Source organism: Mastigoproctus giganteus, chromosome 4 (assembly GCF_048544385.1).
Source record: "Mastigoproctus giganteus isolate SK-2022 chromosome 4, ASM4854438v1, whole genome shotgun sequence".
In the NCBI taxonomy this organism is placed as follows: domain Eukaryota; kingdom Metazoa; phylum Arthropoda; class Arachnida; order Uropygi; family Thelyphonidae; genus Mastigoproctus; species Mastigoproctus giganteus.
In genome coordinates, this window is record NC_143578.1 from 147,683,145 (window position 1) to 147,701,006 (window position 17,862).

General features: G+C 35.6%; 1 protein-coding gene across 1 annotated transcript in view; it reads right to left on the bottom strand.

Annotated features, from left to right (window-relative positions):
* Positions 1-17,862, bottom strand: part of LOC150087120 (twitchin-like) — a 3,511,780-nt gene that overhangs the window by 332,368 nt on the left and 3,161,550 nt on the right. The window contains 1 exon segment of the mRNA XM_090372971.1: positions 5,492-5,572. Coding sequence (XP_090229097.1) covers positions 5,492-5,572 — 81 coding nt within the window.

Sequence of the window (17,862 nt, forward strand, 5' to 3'; positions counted from 1 at the left end):
CTGACCCCATTATGGACAAAATTCTGGGGGGTACCCCGCATCCTGGTACAGGGGGGGGTTCGTGAATTAATCGAGGTTTGTACTAAATTGGACTTGGTAGACGTCTGGAGGGAAAAAAATCCAGGGAAACGAGCGGCCACCAGAATAGCCAAAATATAGGAACTAGGATAGATCGCACTTATGCAACGAGTCAGTTGAAGGATAAGATAACAATGATACGGCATGTGACATTTGCGGGAGGTCGACAAGTTTCAGATCACATGGCAGTAATGTGGAAGGGAGATTTATTTACGAACGTTAGTCTGGGAAAAGGCTATTGGAAGCTCACCCAGCAGTTCTGGAGAGAGAGGATTGGGACTTTACAACAGTTATTAAAAAGATAGTAGAACAAGATGGAAATGAGTGGGAAATGTGAACGAAAACTAAAGAAAGTGCTAAATCATTTTATTACTCAAAAATTAAGGAAAGAAACGAACAACGCAGAAATAGACTAAAAGATCTCTTACAAGAAAAAAGAATTTACCAACGGTGCGGGGATGAAAGGGCAACAACAGAAGTACAAGCGATTATTGACGGTATAATATTGGAAGAAGAGAAAGAAAAGGCGCGAAAAATACAGCTGAAATTTAGGGAGGCTGATAGTCCTTCAGCTGCGTTTTACCAAAGAAGACTAAGGCTAAATAATTTAGCTAAAACGGTTTAGGAAATTAAAGACGATGACAACACACATTCAACAACGCTAACTATTATGAATAGTTTTGTAAATTACTACGAAGAAGAGCTTGCTTTGCAGAAAAAAAGAAAGAGATAACTCCATTTGGACGATTGGACAATTCACACCCGAGCAAAAAGCTCGGGTGTGAACCTTGTCTACCTTGATATTAAGTTCTTTGAGTAGCTCTTGGAGACGAATACCAAAAGGACGATTGACAGTCTTACGGGTGTTGTACAAATTTTCCCATCGTGGCTCAAAAACGAATGGCCACGTAGGATGGTCTGGCAGGGATTTCAGTTTTAAAGCGTACTTTAGAAAAGGTGGAGATTCCTTTTGGAGTGTTTGAGTTCTCTGTCATAATGTGTCAGGATTCAGGGCCGATGCAAGGGTACCTGGCAACCCTAGGCAAAGAAAAATTCATGCGCCCCTTATCAATACGTACTTACATATTCACATGCATAGCCAAACATAACATAGCCAAATATAAACAAATTTGATATAAAAAAAATTTATTGATTTTTTTTTAAATTAACAAAACAGTATTTAAATTGCACAAAAAAGGAAAAAAGTTTTTTCAATAATTTTCATTAACTCGTATTTTAAACATCAATAATTCATTAACATACTGAATAATACATTTACAGTTAAAGTTAAATACATATTGAAATTTAATATTCATTATGAGAAATTAATTTTTCGTGCTTTTGCTCTTGCAAATGTTTGAATTAATGTATCGACGTCAAGATTAGCTGAAATTTTGTTCAATTCATATTACTGCCAGACTAGTCAGTCTTTCTTGAGCCATGGTCGATCGAGTGTATGCTTTTATCAATTTCAATTTTGAAAAACTCCTTTCTGAACTGGCTGCTGATACTGGCAATGTTGCGAATAAGCGCAACGCAATAAATAAATTTAGAACACTGTTTTCTAATTTATGTTGACATATATATGAGAGAGCCGACCGGGCTAGCCGAGTGGGTAAAGTACCTGCCCGGCAACCCAAAGGTCGCGGGTTCGATTCCCGCCTCTGGCTTGGATCAAAGTACTGCAAAAACCTTGGGAGGTGCAATATGGCCACAGAAGCCGATGCGCCAACAACTACCAAATCAAAAAAAAAAAAAAAAAAATATATGAGAGGACATCAATTGCCGAAGTGTTTTCGGAAATTCGTCTCGCTATTACTTGCAATTCGTTACTTAAATCTGTTCCATTGATATCTCGAGAATTATTGTGCGTAAGGTATCTTTCTAAAATTAAACATTTTTGAAGCAGCTCCTCAGAAGAAATTTTTTGCAATTCGTATATATTTATAAGAACACCAAAATTTTCATTTAATACAGACATGTGTTTGAATTTATCATCCACAGCTGCAATAGCGGTATCAATGATTGAAAAATAAAAATCAATCTTAAATTTTTGTTTAAAATCACTAATAGGTTGATCCTCTTGCTCGTACATAAATTGCTTCTTCTTATTTCTAAGTCGAACTGTTTTTCTTTTTCTTCTTCGAAATTAGGTGGTACACCTAAAATCTCAGCAACTTTTGTCGCTTCAACCAACAATTTTTCACACTCATCATCATTTCGAATCCTCATTAAGAATTTTTTTGTGTCATTTATACAATTCATGACACTACTCATGACTGACACTACATATCAGTGCTTTTATTCTGAAGTTGTTTACTTGTCACATTTATTTCAAAAAGTATATTATACCATATAATTAAAGATGCAATAAATTTAAATTTCGTAATATTTTTAAGAAGTCCATTTGCTTCTACTTTCATAGTATTGCCATTTAACCCCGACAAATGATCATCTTGAAATATCTCTTCCAATGCATCGCAAACACCGGACAAATTATATCTCAAAGGTTTCAGTGACTCAATTCGACTTTCCCATTGTGTGTCACAGACTGGTTTAAGAGTAAAATTAGATATGCGCTTTTTCAAGTATTCCCATCGAGTCGAGCCGGAAAAATATACATACAAACGATGTATTGTATCGAAAAATACAGTGGCATCTAAACTAAAATTTTTTTCTTCACAGCATCAGAAATAATTTTTATTATTTCATTTTGCACATCTTTTCCAAGATAATAACACATGTTTCTTTATCTTTTATTTTTCTCAAATATTCATTCATAATCGGGTCAAATTTCGCTAAGAATTCAACGAATTTCAAAAAATTTCCATTTCCATGAGCAAATAATGTTTCATTTATTCCTTGAAAAGACAAATTCTGTACAGCCAATGTTTGAACTAATGTAAACAGTCGTTCTAGAACTTGCAACCAATGTTTTTCTTCTTTTTTAATAACTCTTAAGTTCTGTTCATCAATAGTTGTATGTTTTTTAATTCTTATCTCCAGTTCTTTCCATTTATGATAATTTTCGACATGTCTTTGGGTTTTCTCATGAGCATTTATAATTGACGAAATATTTTTCCAGTCTTTTAAGCCAGAATCAGCAATGTTAACATTTCCAATGATCAAATAACAAGCAACAAAAGCAAAATGCAGAATCTGTGGATTTTGAATACATTAACCACGAACGCTGTATTGTCTCGCCGTTAAATAACTTTCGAGTATAGTGTGTTGTTGAAAATCTTTGACTGTTGTTATCTTTTGGAAAGTCAAAATTACAAATTTGTTTTGGTCCATGTTCAACTAACAGTTGACATAATTTATCAACATTTCAAATCTTTAATTTACTCCAAGTTGCTGGATCATCATAACTTAAATTTTGAAAATTGATTTCTTCAGTACCAACAGTACCACAAGCCGAACATTCAGCTTCGGAATCGACCTCGACAATATCCAGAACAGTTGAAGATTTCACCTCTTCAGTTGTTGTTTCGGTCACTGTCTCCTCAGATATTGTATTAAGAGTTTCAACATTTTCTTTTTGACCATCTTCTTGACATAAGTATTTTAAGAAAGCACTTTCTTGTTTTTCCAAAACATTGTCTTTTTCAGCTTTTCGTTTTCTATATCGGTAACCAGGTGGTTTTTTGTTCATTTTGAAGGTCTGTAAAAAATATTTTTTGAGATATAATTATTGTAAAATAATAGAGAATCAATAAAAATAAAAAAACTAAAGAGATGCGAGATTTGAACCGAGATTATTTTATATAACTGATTACCGATTACACTATCAGCTGGCCGCGACCCGGTATGTATTATTTTGTTTTTATAATTATTTTTATATTAAAATATTTAAGTTTATATTAATGTAATAATAATTAAGATGTGTAGTTGACCAATCAAAAGACGTAAAAAAAGAGCGGTATGTACCCCACGGTTTACCCTCTTTATCTAAGCCTTGAACAGATCAAACCGCATAATGCGCAGTCCATTCTATATATCGATGGTCCTCCGTTACAATGTATTCTACGTTAAAAAAAAATCAGTACAGAACCTGAACTTTTATAGGTACTTACCGATTCATTTGATATCAACACAAGACAACTCACAATAATATGAGACTGACTGATACAAATAGATCGTGGAAAAGAGAGTAGATATCCTACAGCTTGTTTCTAGGTTAGTTAAGCCTCACGCCTGTAGCTGGACGACGACGGTAGTGGCACAGCGGACGGCACGCGCATTCAGTACAGTCCTATTCAAAAATAAAGAAAACGCAAAAATCGACCAGTAAATAAGCGAATTAGGAATTTTCGGTTTCTTTCACGCCTGTCGGCTCAGGGGCAGAAGTCCGACAAATGAACGGCAGTTTCGTCTGATGGACAAGCGCTCCATCGTTCTTGCGCCCCTAGGCAGTCGCCTAGGGTTACCTAATGGTAAAACCGGCCCTGTCAGGATTGTTTTCAGAGAGCCTGGAGGCTCAAGTGAAGCAAAACTTTTGTGATCCATTTAGGCTTCTTTTAGCTCTGGGAGATGGATTTCTTCTTCTTCTTCCAGGTTTCTGGCCTTGCCATGAAGAGGCAGGAGTGGTGCCACCAGTGACCAAGTGATTAGGAGAATTAATGGTTAGTGCATTAAAGTTACATGGGTGGATGAGTGTACACATACATGCACACGCACAAGAAAAGTGTCTTTCTTTCTTTTTAAGTAGGCTAATTTTTTTTCTTTAGAAGGGCAAAATTAAATAATTATATAAATTAGGGGGCTTTAGCACTCTCTACAATAGATGCTTTTTAAGAGAAAGTGCTTTGATAATTGCTCTGGGATACTGGGTCAGAGTGGTAATAGTGTGAAATAAAGTGAAATGTGTTCATATTTTTGGCTTAATATACAGTATTTCAGTTAGATAATGGAAATGATCAATTCTATCAATTTTCTTTGATAAGTCTGAATTTTGAACTTTTACTAAAGCAAATTGGTACACCTAGGATTCTATATTTCAGGTTTTTACATAACACACATACACAATTCATAAAAAAACTCATTATTATTGTTTTTTTTTTTTTTTTTTTTTGATGCAATAGCTTTTGGATCTGGATCCAGAAGTTATTGCATAAGTTGCATCACTGATATAAGTACTGATTATAATTATTACTGATATTGTTATAATTACTGTTATAATTACTGATATAAGTACTCCACAGAAATCACAAACAAAAAAGACGTGTATATGTTCTACATACATACATACACACACACATACATACATACATAATCTGAAAAGGGTTAAAGGGTAAATCAATGGATTTTGTAATATGGTACTGTAGGCTGAGAATTTTTAATGTATCCAAAATCTGAATGTATAATCACAATCATTATAAAAATAAACAATAAAAATTTTAAATTTACTCACATATTTTGCTCTGATGCGATCTCTCATTTTAATGTATCTACTGGCTGAAATCAGTGTAGTTGGGGCAGCTGTAATGTCACCCTACAAAAAAGAAGGCAAATATCAGTAATTCATAGCAATATCACAATATATAGAGTTCACATATTTCCTACATAATGAATTCAGCTCATAAACATTTAATCTGCCTAAACGTTTTGTATCATGTTGCAATGTTTCATAGCCATATACAGCATAGACATATTTGAACATTTTTCATTCATTTTTTTTTTTTTTGGCAGATACAATAAAATAAACTTTTATGAAAAACATAAAAAAATTATAATTGCATTGACATATTTTTATGGGGAATATCATTCAAATTATTGTTATTATATAAAAAATATATATTTGTATTTTTAATTACAGTTTAGTTCATAATTGATATAAATTACAGTTAAGTAATTTGTAAGTTTTATTTACTACGTGAACGCAAGTAAATAATTACATAGTGATATTGACTGAAGTCCAGTATAGTATACACTGGCAGGTACTTCGATGAAAGCGAGGAAGATGCCGATAACTGACAGGTGAAGGCACCTCCCTTTTCTGATTGTTTCGTGTCATCGAGCAGGGAGGGTCTGAGCTTAGGTAGGGTTTCTATCTCTCCATCTTGCTATTTTAAAATGGAAAAACTAGTTCCCGATTTAAAAACAGCGGCAAATATGAGGAAAAACACCCTAGGCATATCAACCTAGGACAGTGGGCATGGAAAGCAGTGGCATCTGCCAATCACTGCTTTGTTCCTGTCTATTTGTCGAAATATGGGAGTTACAACTTGTCAATCACTGCTTTCACACTGTTTTGCTTGCCGCCATGTTGGAGGGTGTACACCGTTCTGGAGTTTTTACCGTGATATTTATTTGACCTTGAGAATGCTGCACACTACAAATGCACAGATAAATAATTACATAGGTCATTTCCTGATTAGATATCGCCCAGTGCATTTTGACAGGTATGTCTTTTACATAGAAAAGATTTGACTTACTCCGTATACCTCTACGTTTTACATAGAAAAGCATGTGCAGGGGTGGGCGAGAAAAGTTAGCAGGGGGCAAAGCCCACTAGTCATTTATTTAACAAACTTATTGAATACATTTTTGCGATTGTTCTTTCCAACTAACTTAAGCACTGTGGAAAAAGGATAGACTATGCTGTTGAAACAAACCTGTTATTGTCTTTTTCAGTTCCTCAACACTCAAAAAGTGTTTTCCACAGTGATATCTCTTCACATGGCCAAACAGAAAAAAAAAAAAAAAAATATATATATATATATATATATCAGATGGAGCCAAGTCCAGCTTTTAATCCATGCTTTGTCCAATTTTGCAAGATTTGTCAAAATTGGATCAATTTCAGTGTAGTCAGGTATGTCAGGTATGTATATGTGTGTGTGTGGGGGGGGGGCTGCAGTAAATTAAATTTTCCTAATGAGTGCCCTCTCCCCAAAAAAATAAACATTAGAAACAAAAATTAAAAAATCAATATGAAAACTTAACAATAAGTTTTATCTATTATACTGTATTTCTGAATGTGTGGTTAATCAAAAGTTCATATGATATTGTATTTCTTATAAATAAAATATGCTTTTAAATTAAAGTTAAAATGAAAATACAAGGGTCAGTCCATAAGTAATGCCTCTTGGGTGACAAAATTTTAACTTGAATAAAATTACTGAATAAGATTACTAAGATTAATAATTGATAAAATTACTAAAATTACTAGAAAAAATCAGATGACTGATTTTGCTAAGATTACTAATTCTAACTCTTTCTGTGGCTTGTAATGAAAATACAAAGCCAACTTCTTTATGGATTCATATCTGCTTTTATTATTTTTGATTTGATTTGAGAAATAGTTCCCCCTGCCCCTGAAAAAAATGCTGTCTTTACAAATTCTTACAGATCATGTTATCATAGAACCATCCAGTACATATAAATTTTTAATGAAAGGTGTCAGCTTGTTATACTCCTGCATACTGCACAAGAAAAAAAAACACACGCACACAAGATTTTAACGTGATCATTCAGAAACGCAGAAAACATGAAGAGTGTAATGCTGAATTACTCTGACACATCTTTAAATGCTTTCTTTTGTTTCTAGCATGTTTTTTTTAGCATTCTATAAATAATATATACGCATAACAGCATTGCATTGATTTCATGATTTTGCATTTTTTTTTTTTTTTTTTTGTGATTTCACACGAAAATACAAAATCACATGTACATGTATGTTTTCATCAGTCCAGATGTAATCTGATAAGAAAAATATTAAAATTTTCTCATTGCTTTTTCAGTCTTAACAATAATCACATAAGAACAGTGTTATAAAGTTTTTGTTCGATTTGCCGGACAAATTTTGTCCGGCAAATCGAACTGAGAACATATGCAATTTACGGACATAATACACATGTATTTCTATTTCTAGTGCAGCATAAGCCTCAGGCTTTCTTGCACCATGTGACTAATAATATGTTAATAACTTACCAGGTGACCCTAACATAAAAATAATAAAATAAAATGGTAAACGTGTATTTAAAATCTTTATCAATACAATATAAAAACAAAAAATAATATTAAATTCTGTAAATATAAAAATTAAAAATAAATTCTGAAAATTAAATGAAGTAATATATTAACTTACATAATTTAGAATGTATTTTGTCTAGCATGCTAAGCAGTGCCAGTGCTGATAGACATCGATGTCCATGGTGTTTCTCAAATAATTCTTAATCGATTTTAATTTCAAGAAAGAGCGTTCTGCGATTGAAACAGTAACCGGAATTGTCAAAAATAATATCAATAAGAAGCACACTTCCGAAAAACTAGCACTCATGTCATAGTATTTTACTAAGACTAGTTCTTCAAATTCGCAAATAGTTTTAATTTTTGCAATTTCACTTTTTAGTGAATTTATGCAAAGTAGTAATTGTATTGAAAATGATTCTGAAAAATCATTTGAAAATTTCTTTTGCACTTTCTCTGCATTTTTTTATAATGGGATTTTCATCCATTTGGATTAATTGAGTTAGAGTAAGAAATCCAAACAAGTCAGAAAATGTATTTAATCCTTGAAACCTTTTGTGCAGTTGGGTATTCACCATGTTAATTAGCATTAGTAGAGGCATATGATGCAAGAAAGCAAGCTTATTCAGCATCAGCCAAAAAAAAAAAAAAAAAACACACACCACTCCCATTTCACCCCTCCGTTCCTTCGAAATACCTGTCCAGTTGAGCTTTAAATTTGTTTAGGCTATCAACTTCAAACCAACCACCAACCAACCACCCCCTGGCCAAAGGCAAATTTCCGCACATCTATCCGACATCCGTCCTTCCTCAATTTCAATTTATGCCCTCTGAGGTGATTATTCTGAGCAAGATGAAGAATCCCATTGGCATTGAGCATGCTCAAACCATTCAAAGCCTTATACACCTCTATCAGATCACCTCGCCGGTGCCTAGTCTCCAGACTCTGTAATTTGCAAAACTTAAGCCTTTCTTCGTAAGAGCAACCCTTTGTTCCATTCACTAATCTTGTTGCCCTTCTCTGTACCCGTTCCAGCAGCTCTACATCCTTCTTGAGATGAGGCCTCCAGACCTGTATACAGTACTCAAGATGTGGCCTATCCATTGCCTTATACAAGGGAATAATCACCTCATTTTTTATCATTACATGATAAAAAATGTCAACTTTAAAAAGCAGTTCTGCATTTTCAAATCGGTAGTCCTCTGCCACTTCATCCAAATGTTTTTTAACAAATCGCCTCCATTCGTTTGCAAATTGACAAGGTATATCACATTTCTGCGCAACAGATGATGCTCCCTTGATGATATTTTAAAATTAATTTCTTAATTTTTTTTCACTTGATTATATATACAATGTTTCTATACCCAATGCAGCTTCACCAATATCCATATTCGTTCTTTGCAAAATCGTTGATACCCCAGTAATACTCAGAAATATTAGAGGTACAATAGTAATACAATACTCAATAATAATAACCCCTAATAAATGGGCATTTACCCCTAATAAGTAGGCCCCTATTTGACTTTGGGCACCGCAGTTTTAAATCCTTAAAAATTGCCCTGGAAGCAGCTGCTATATTAATACCATTTCGCATCTATTCACTGCAGTTTCACTTGTGCTGTGCAGTTAGCTAACAATAAACATTCTTGTGAAAAAAATTATTGTTCGTAAACAGTAAATTTTATCATAAACATAACTAAAAAACTTACATTTTCACTTAATTAAATTTTTTGGTGTTTCAGGCAGAGGAGGGTAGTGGGCCCCCTTTCGATCTTGGGGCCCAATTCACCGCATTGGCATAATTACATCACCAACTACAATTAGTGCCTAATTCATATAATAATTATGACTAATTCACATAAAAATTAGCTGCCACAGGTGAAGATATGCCTCATCTGCCTATCTTACTTACAGATAAACTTGGAGTTATTATTTTTTTAATGAAAACCACCAAACACAAAAGGTATGGGGACCTATGATACCTATACGGTTGCAGATTGAAAAGACAAAAGAAGATACTTGTTGATATTAGACTTGAATTTCTATATTGTAATTTCCAGGAAATAAATTGTCACCATGAAATTTCTGCTTGCCAACAGCATAAGAGGATACCTACTTTTGTTCCTTTGTGCAGGACATCTCCTTAAGCTGCTGGGCAAAGATTTTCATGTGATACTAATTCCAAGTGCAGCTGTTTATTTTGGAAAGCTGCCTGAACCTGTTTGTGACTGATATGATGAGGTACATAAGGCACATAGTCCTCTAAATTCCACTTAGGGCTGTTTTGCATGAGTCATCTTAGCTTGCCCATGTTATCAAGTGGTAAATTTCTTTGTGATTTTTTTAATTCTTATATGAGGGTCTTGCATTCATATTAAATTAATTAATTTTCATTTTAAATGATTTTTTTCTTTCTCACTGAATGTAGAACATAATGTAAATGAAACTTCCTTTACCACTGATAAAACTGCAACCTATAAAACTGACAACAGATGGTAAATTCACCCACACAAAGTGTGACTTCTTTTGAATGATAGGGGAAGTTGCTCTGCTATTGCATTTAGTATTAGATGGGCTAAATGAAACAAGAAAGCTGACTTGTCATCAGCATAAAAAAATATATATATGTATATATATATATACAGGGTGTTTCAAAAATACAAGGCATAACTTCAGGAATGAGTTCCTCATATGTAGACAATAAAAATATTTTTTATCAACATAGTTCCGGAAATGCTTGGTTCCCGAGTTATTAACCGGAATGTCTAATCTCTCGCAGGTGATTTCCTTCATCACAAGATATTGACAGAATCTGGTGGTTTTCCATTTCGACCATGTACTCAAATCAGGAGCAAGTGGATATGTGCGGTTTGACGGATGGCAATGCTCTGGAGACTCATCATTTGCACCACGAAAGGTTCCTAGAATGAAGATGTCCAGACAGGAAAACATTTGAAGGTATCCATCGCCACCTTTGTGAACATGGGACCTTTACACCTCGTGCTGCCAACAGAGGACAACCAAGATCTATGACTCCTGAAGTAGAGGAGGAGATTTTGGATGTTGTGCATGCCACTGCTGGAATCAGCACATGCAGAATAGCAATGCAACTGGCTGTTCAACGTTCGACTATTTGGAAAGTGTTGCAAGAACACCAACTGTATCCTTACCATCTGCAACGGGTACAGATTAACATGCCAGGAATTTGGCATTGTCTCCGCGAGTCCATAAGACGTCGATGTGAGCCTGTATTCAAGCAGAAGGTGGGCATTTTGAACAATTACTATAAGGTGATGTGTACAGTTAAGTGTCATAGACAGACCTTCAAAACTCGGAAACTAAGCATTTCCAGAACTATGTTGATATAAAATATTTTTATTGTCTACATATGAGAAACTCATTCCTGGAGTTATGCCGTGTATTTTTGAGACAACCTTTGTGTGTGTGTGTGTGTATATATATATATTATTCCCAACTTAAGAAAGTACACCAGTTCAATTCAATCTTTAACTTTGCAAACAACCTCTTTGCCCACAGCAGATTTGTGAAATACTTTTTTCTGATGATTTGCAAAATGCTTCCCAAAATTAAATTCCATGTAATTCCAGTATTCTGTTAATGCATAATATTGTGCTCCCTGATTCTTGTCTCCCTACTAGGAAAATATATTTCCCTCAATCATTTTATTCATTCTCTTTAGGTATTTACATATCTCAAACAGATAACCCAGTCCCACATGGCGTTGTGTCATCAAGTTTGCAATCCGCACTTTCTATGCCATTCGTTGTAGGGCAGGGAAGATGCATACCATTCCCTCCAATCTGTCCCCCTTCTCTGACCTCTCTTTACAGCTTCTGCTCTTTCCTTGGAGTTATTGCATAATTGTTATTTTTATTTACATAACATATTAGTATCAAAGACCATATAGCATTGTATGTATGTCTATATAAGCGTATTCGTGGTCTGATTTGCATATTGTACTGGCTGAAAAACTCATAATGACTCATAGGAAAATGCTACACCTCTTCCTGAAATTGGCTAATTACAACACCTAATTATGAGAGGCCTTTAAGAATTCCTTCAATCTCTAATTAGATTTGAATTTGAAGTCCTGCTAAATTGAGAAATTTAGCAGGGCTTTGAATTTTTGACAATTGAGAAATCATTATGCTGTCACAGAAGATTTTTGCACTCCAAATCTGAATACACTAATCTAAATGTGGTCTCACATATATATATCAAGTTATTTTGAAGCATAACATAGTATGGTTCTTCACCACATATGCTTGACCTTAAATCAATCAGGACTTTGACAGCTCTGTTTGCACTTCCTCATCACTGTCTTTAAAGAAGATTAGAAATAAAAGGTGCAAACCAGCACTGATCCCAGAGGCAGAGCCATCTTTTGGTGATCATAGGCCCTAGGTACTCTTCATTCCAAGGGCTCACTAATTTATATTAAACATGTTAAAATGCCTTTATGTTAAATCTAATTTTCTGTTTTTAAAGAAATTCAAAACTGTTTCTATAAATTTGGTTTTGAAATTATTTCAACAACATTTATTCCAGCACTAAGTTAAAATACAAATTTAATGATGTTAATAATTTTGCTAATGGAAAAAAAAAGCTAAAGTATATTGTTGTTGTTGTTGTTGGGGTTTTAAGTGCAATGGCTACTTAGGACATATTGCACTTGTGGAAGTGGTGCATACTGAATGCGTTGGTTGATTTAGAAGCAGTTAAAAACGGTTATACAATCCTATTCATTTTAGGAAGGAGAAGAATTCTGCGAGATTTGAATTTTCGCCTATGATATGGCTAAGTGACAAAGGTTCCTTTAAATTTGACAGAGAACTGAAAGACATTAGTCGAGCATTATTATATAGAGTACAGTCCAGAAGTATATGTTTGATGGGTTAAATGAGTATGGCCGATTCTGGCTCTGGCTAGAATTACTTCTTCTTGTCTGTTTGCTATGGAGCTAGAAGCCCATAATTTTGGTAAAGGTGGAGTAGTTTATTATGAAATTACGTTTTCCACTGAAGAGTCCATTGATCTTTACATATTATTTGTATATTCATTTTATAATCTGTGACCGGTATTAGGGAATTCGTTGGGGCTGAGCTGGTTGGATTTTTCGCAGCATCATCTGCAATTTCATTTCCTGGTATTCCGGTATGGCCTGGGATCCAGCAGAAGATAACCTTTTGCTGATGCTCTCTAAGACGTATCAACTGTGTTTTGATGAACTTTAATAACAGGTGAGTAGGTGGGGAATTGTTTTGCAATGCTAATACGGAAACTTGCGAATCTGTGTATATTATGCTCTTTTGAATTGACATAGGGAAGACATTTTCTAATGCAAGCTTTATGGCATATAATTCAGTCGTGTAGCTACTGCACTCTGTCGGAAGAGATAGAGAAATGATGTTATCAGGGAGTACCACTGCTGCACCCGATCCACTCTCAGACTTCGATCCATCTGTATATATTTTAACGAAGTCGGGATAATGTTGAGTATGTTCAATGTGTAACTGTTGGATGGTAAATTCTGATAGAGAGTGTTTTCCCCACTGGTGGAAATAATTGCCACAACATGGCATGATGACAGACCATGGAGGGTCGGGATCTATAGGATCTTGCAAAATTTTATCGAAGTGTATATCCCAATCTTCTGTTAGATGTTTTAGCCTAATAACCAGCAGGGCGAACTCTTTGTGGTTTGTTTCTATACGGGGTCATATACAGCGGATCATAAAGTATTGACCAATTAGGATGGGTCACCTGGCTTTGGATCTTGATTGCATAGTTTAACAGCAACATTTTTCTCCTGATATTTAGAGGAGGTTCATGGGCTTCAATATATAAACTTTGTACTGGAGATGTTCTGAATGCACCTAATTCTGTTCTAAGAGCTGAATATTGAATAGGGTTGAGGCGAGATAAAACACTCTCCCAAGAAGAATCTAAAACAGGCGCCCCGTAGTCCAGGCGTGATTTAATTATGGTTCTGTATAGGTGAAGCAGGCTGTAACGATCTGTTCCCCATGTTGTCGCTGATAAGACTCTGAGTATGTTCAGTTTCTTTTGACAATTTGTCCAGAGATATTCAATGTGCTTTTGGAAGTTTAACTTGCTATCGAAAAATAATCCTAGTAGACGAATACTATTAGCTATGGGAAGAGGATGGTTGTTCAAGTGGAGCCCGTGTTCAGGATGCGTATTGCATCTGGTACAGAAGTGAATGGCAATAGATTTCTGGCTGGAGAGTCTATAACCATTTTGTGTCATCCATGTCAGGATGCGATTAACTGATATTTGTAGCTGGCGTTCAATATAATCCATATTTTGAGAATGACAGGATATTGAGAGATCATCTGCAAAAAGGTATGAATCAACAGTTTTCGGAATGAGTTCAATTATATGGTTCATTCTCATTGCAAATAAAGTGGCACTGAGAACCGAACCTTGAGTAATTCCTTCTTCTTGGGTAAAGATCTTAGAGAGGGTTCCTCGGTAACTAACTTGGAAGGATCTCCGATGAAGAAAATTTTGGATAAAGTATAGTAAATTACCTATCAGGCCAAGAGAATGCAGATCTTTTAAGAGGCCGAAGCGCCATGTAGTGTCAAAGGCTTTCTCAACGTCAAGACAGACCATGACGAGATGTTCCTTCTTGATGAAAGCATTTCTAATGTTTGTCTCGGTTTTGGTCATGAGATCCAATGAAGATCGATTTTTCCGGAATAAAAATTGGTTGTTGTTAATCAAGTTTTGGGACTCCAGTGAGACGGCGATGTAACATTTTCTCGAGGGTTTTGCTTACACAGCTGGGTTTTGCGCTGCTGTCAGAATCTAAATTCTGACAGCAGCGGATGCGGCTGTCAGAATTTGATTTGTGATGTGCCCAGTAACACTGCCGATGGAACAGGACTGAATGATGTAGTTGTCAAATGATATGTGCGCTCTGTATTTTGTCCAATCAGCTCTTTAAAATTTCCATTTAATTGGATTTTCTGTTGGGAAGGAACAGGATGTTTGAATTTTGCAGATTATGGGATAGTAGTCGCTGCTATAAGGATCACTTATTGGGTGATCACACGATCACCCAATCTATACTTGGAAAGAGGATTGGGGAAAAAATGGTAAGGCCTATTGCAGAAGTTGAACCTGTAGGGAGATGGATATACGTGGGAGTGCCAGTATTTAGTAAAGTAAAATTCTGCCTGTCTATCAACATTTCAATAAGCTTCCCTCGTCTGTCTGATATAGGGGAACCCCATATTGGATGATGGGCATTAAAGACTCCTAGTATACAAAATGGAGATGGTAACTGCAAAACAAGATCTTCGATTTCCTCAATGGTATATTGATGATTTGGTGGAAGATAGATTGAAACCAGTGTCAGTGTAATACCATTTACAACGCGAGTGGCAACAGCTTCTAAGGCGGTTTGTAAATGGATGCATCTGGAGGGGATGCTTGAATCCACGAGTATTGCTACTCCTCCGTGAGCACTGTTAGTGCCAGCTCTGTCTTGTCTGAACATAGTATAATTTTTGATTTTGATTGAGATCTGAGGTGTCAAATTCGTTTCCTGCAAGCACATTGCAAGAGGTCTGTAGTGGTAAATTAATTCATGGATATCGATGTTACTGCGAAGGCCTCTACAGTTCCATTGGATGATCTGTTATATTATTTGGATTTGTAAGAGGGAGATGAATCTGACTGCTTTTTATAAGTGGGTTGTTTGTAACGATCTAGCTTAGGTTTTTCTTTTCTGGGAAAGTTGGGGCGTGTTGAATCATTGTTATCTTCCATTTCACCATTTATATGTAATTCAAGAAGGCCTTGGGTGATCGTATCATCAGTATCCATCCTTGTTGAGGGTGGTTGATTAACCTCAACAGGATCTGATTTTTGCAGTTTTTCTGTTACTTTACCGTGGGTTATGATTTGGGTTGGAACTGTCAGAGGTGTATTCATACTTTGATCTACCGTGTTTGGCTTTGATGTAAGCTGGGTAGATAGAACTGATCGAGCCCAGTCTGCGATCGATTTATCTGGAGAGAGTGACACTTCCATCTGACATGCTACTGATTGGTGAGAGTGGATAGTCGAGCAATAAGAGCTATTTGGCATGATTAGTTTAATTTGTTTCCTAGCTTCTTGATAGGAGACTTTATGTTCAGTCTTATATTTTTGTATTTTTTTTCCTATCTTCCAGAGATCACATTCTTTAGAGTATGCTGGATGGCTTCTCCTGCAATTAGGACATTGTGCAGTTTGTGCTTTGCATTCTGACTGGGTATGAGATGTAGAGCCACACTTTGGACATGTTGAAACTCCATGGCATGCTGTCTGGGAGTGACCAAATATCTGGCATTTGTAGCATCTTAGGGGATTTGGGATAAAGGGTCGAACCCGGCAATTTAATTAACCTGCTTTGACTGATGTTGGTAGATTCGGTGTATTGAAAGTTTGAATTATGTTACGTGTTGGGATTAAAGTACCATCTTTTCGTATCATGATTCTTTTTGCTTGAGTTACATTTTGTGTCTTTAGTTCCTGTACTATTTCTTCTTCAGAAATGTTCAGTAGATCCCACTCAGTGATCACTCCCTTGATTGAATTCAGGGTGTTATGTGGAGAGACTTTTATTGGAATTCTGCTTAAAGAGGTGAGTTTTAATAGTAGTTCAGAGTGTCTTGGGAGAGAAGTCTCTATTAGCAAGTCCCCGTATTGGAGACGTTTCACCATTTTTGGTGATGCTGCTGCATGTTCCAGGCATCGTTGTATCATGAAAGGGGAGAGTTTGCTAACAGGCTGTGCCGACAGAGAATGGATAATTAGGAAAGCTGGTGATTCCTGTCTGCCTGCATCTTTTTTCATTCTCTTTGAGGTGGAGAAGTCATGGTCCGTTTCATGATTTTCATATTGAGCACTCTTGGGCTCTAGGCGAGGAAATTCATTGGTTTCCATTACTGCTCCTTTTATCCCCGAGGGTTGATTTAGCCCCCAATTGACCAGCCCCGCCACATGGAGGCAGGAGCGGTGCCACCAGTGACCAAGCGATAAAGGGTTAGTGGTTAGTGTGTTAGAAAAGTAGTTATATATACAAAAGAAAGGTGTCTTTCCTTTCTTATAGGAGGCTTCCTTCTTTATTTAAAAAGAGCCAGAAAAGAAATAACTTTGAAAATAAAGCCTTTGGAAATCTCTTTGACAACTTCTCTTTAGAAAAACGCTTTCAAATTCACATTGTAAATCGCTAGATCACTCGCTTGGCACTCGGGGCCCCAAAGTATATAGTATCAAAGAAAGAATTTAATTTAGAAATCTGTGTTTAAAAATTAGTTTGTAGAATTTGATTGTTGGAAAAAAATAATTGAATGACATTTGAATTATATTTTTTCTCTGTTTCTTCGTATGCCCAAGGCACAGTGCCTAATGACAGTTGTTGTTATGGGAGATATCACATATAACTTCACTACCAAAGATAGTGCAGTTATATGTGATAACTGCTCTGGGAGCAGTTAAAATTGATTACACATTTGAATTCATTTTGAATGAATTCTCTGAATTCATTTTGAATACAAAAAGAATTCAGAGAGATTTACATTGTTACCTATGATACAGCTGAGGGCATTTAAAACAAGCTACATTCAGTGAGTATATGCTTTATAATCAGTGGTTGCAAGCAGTGCATACACTGCGGAGGATCATTTCCTATGAGCAGAAACAGATGAGTGAGATCGTAAGTCCTATTCGGCTTCTGGCTAGGATTACTTCTTCTTTTCTAAATTTTACAG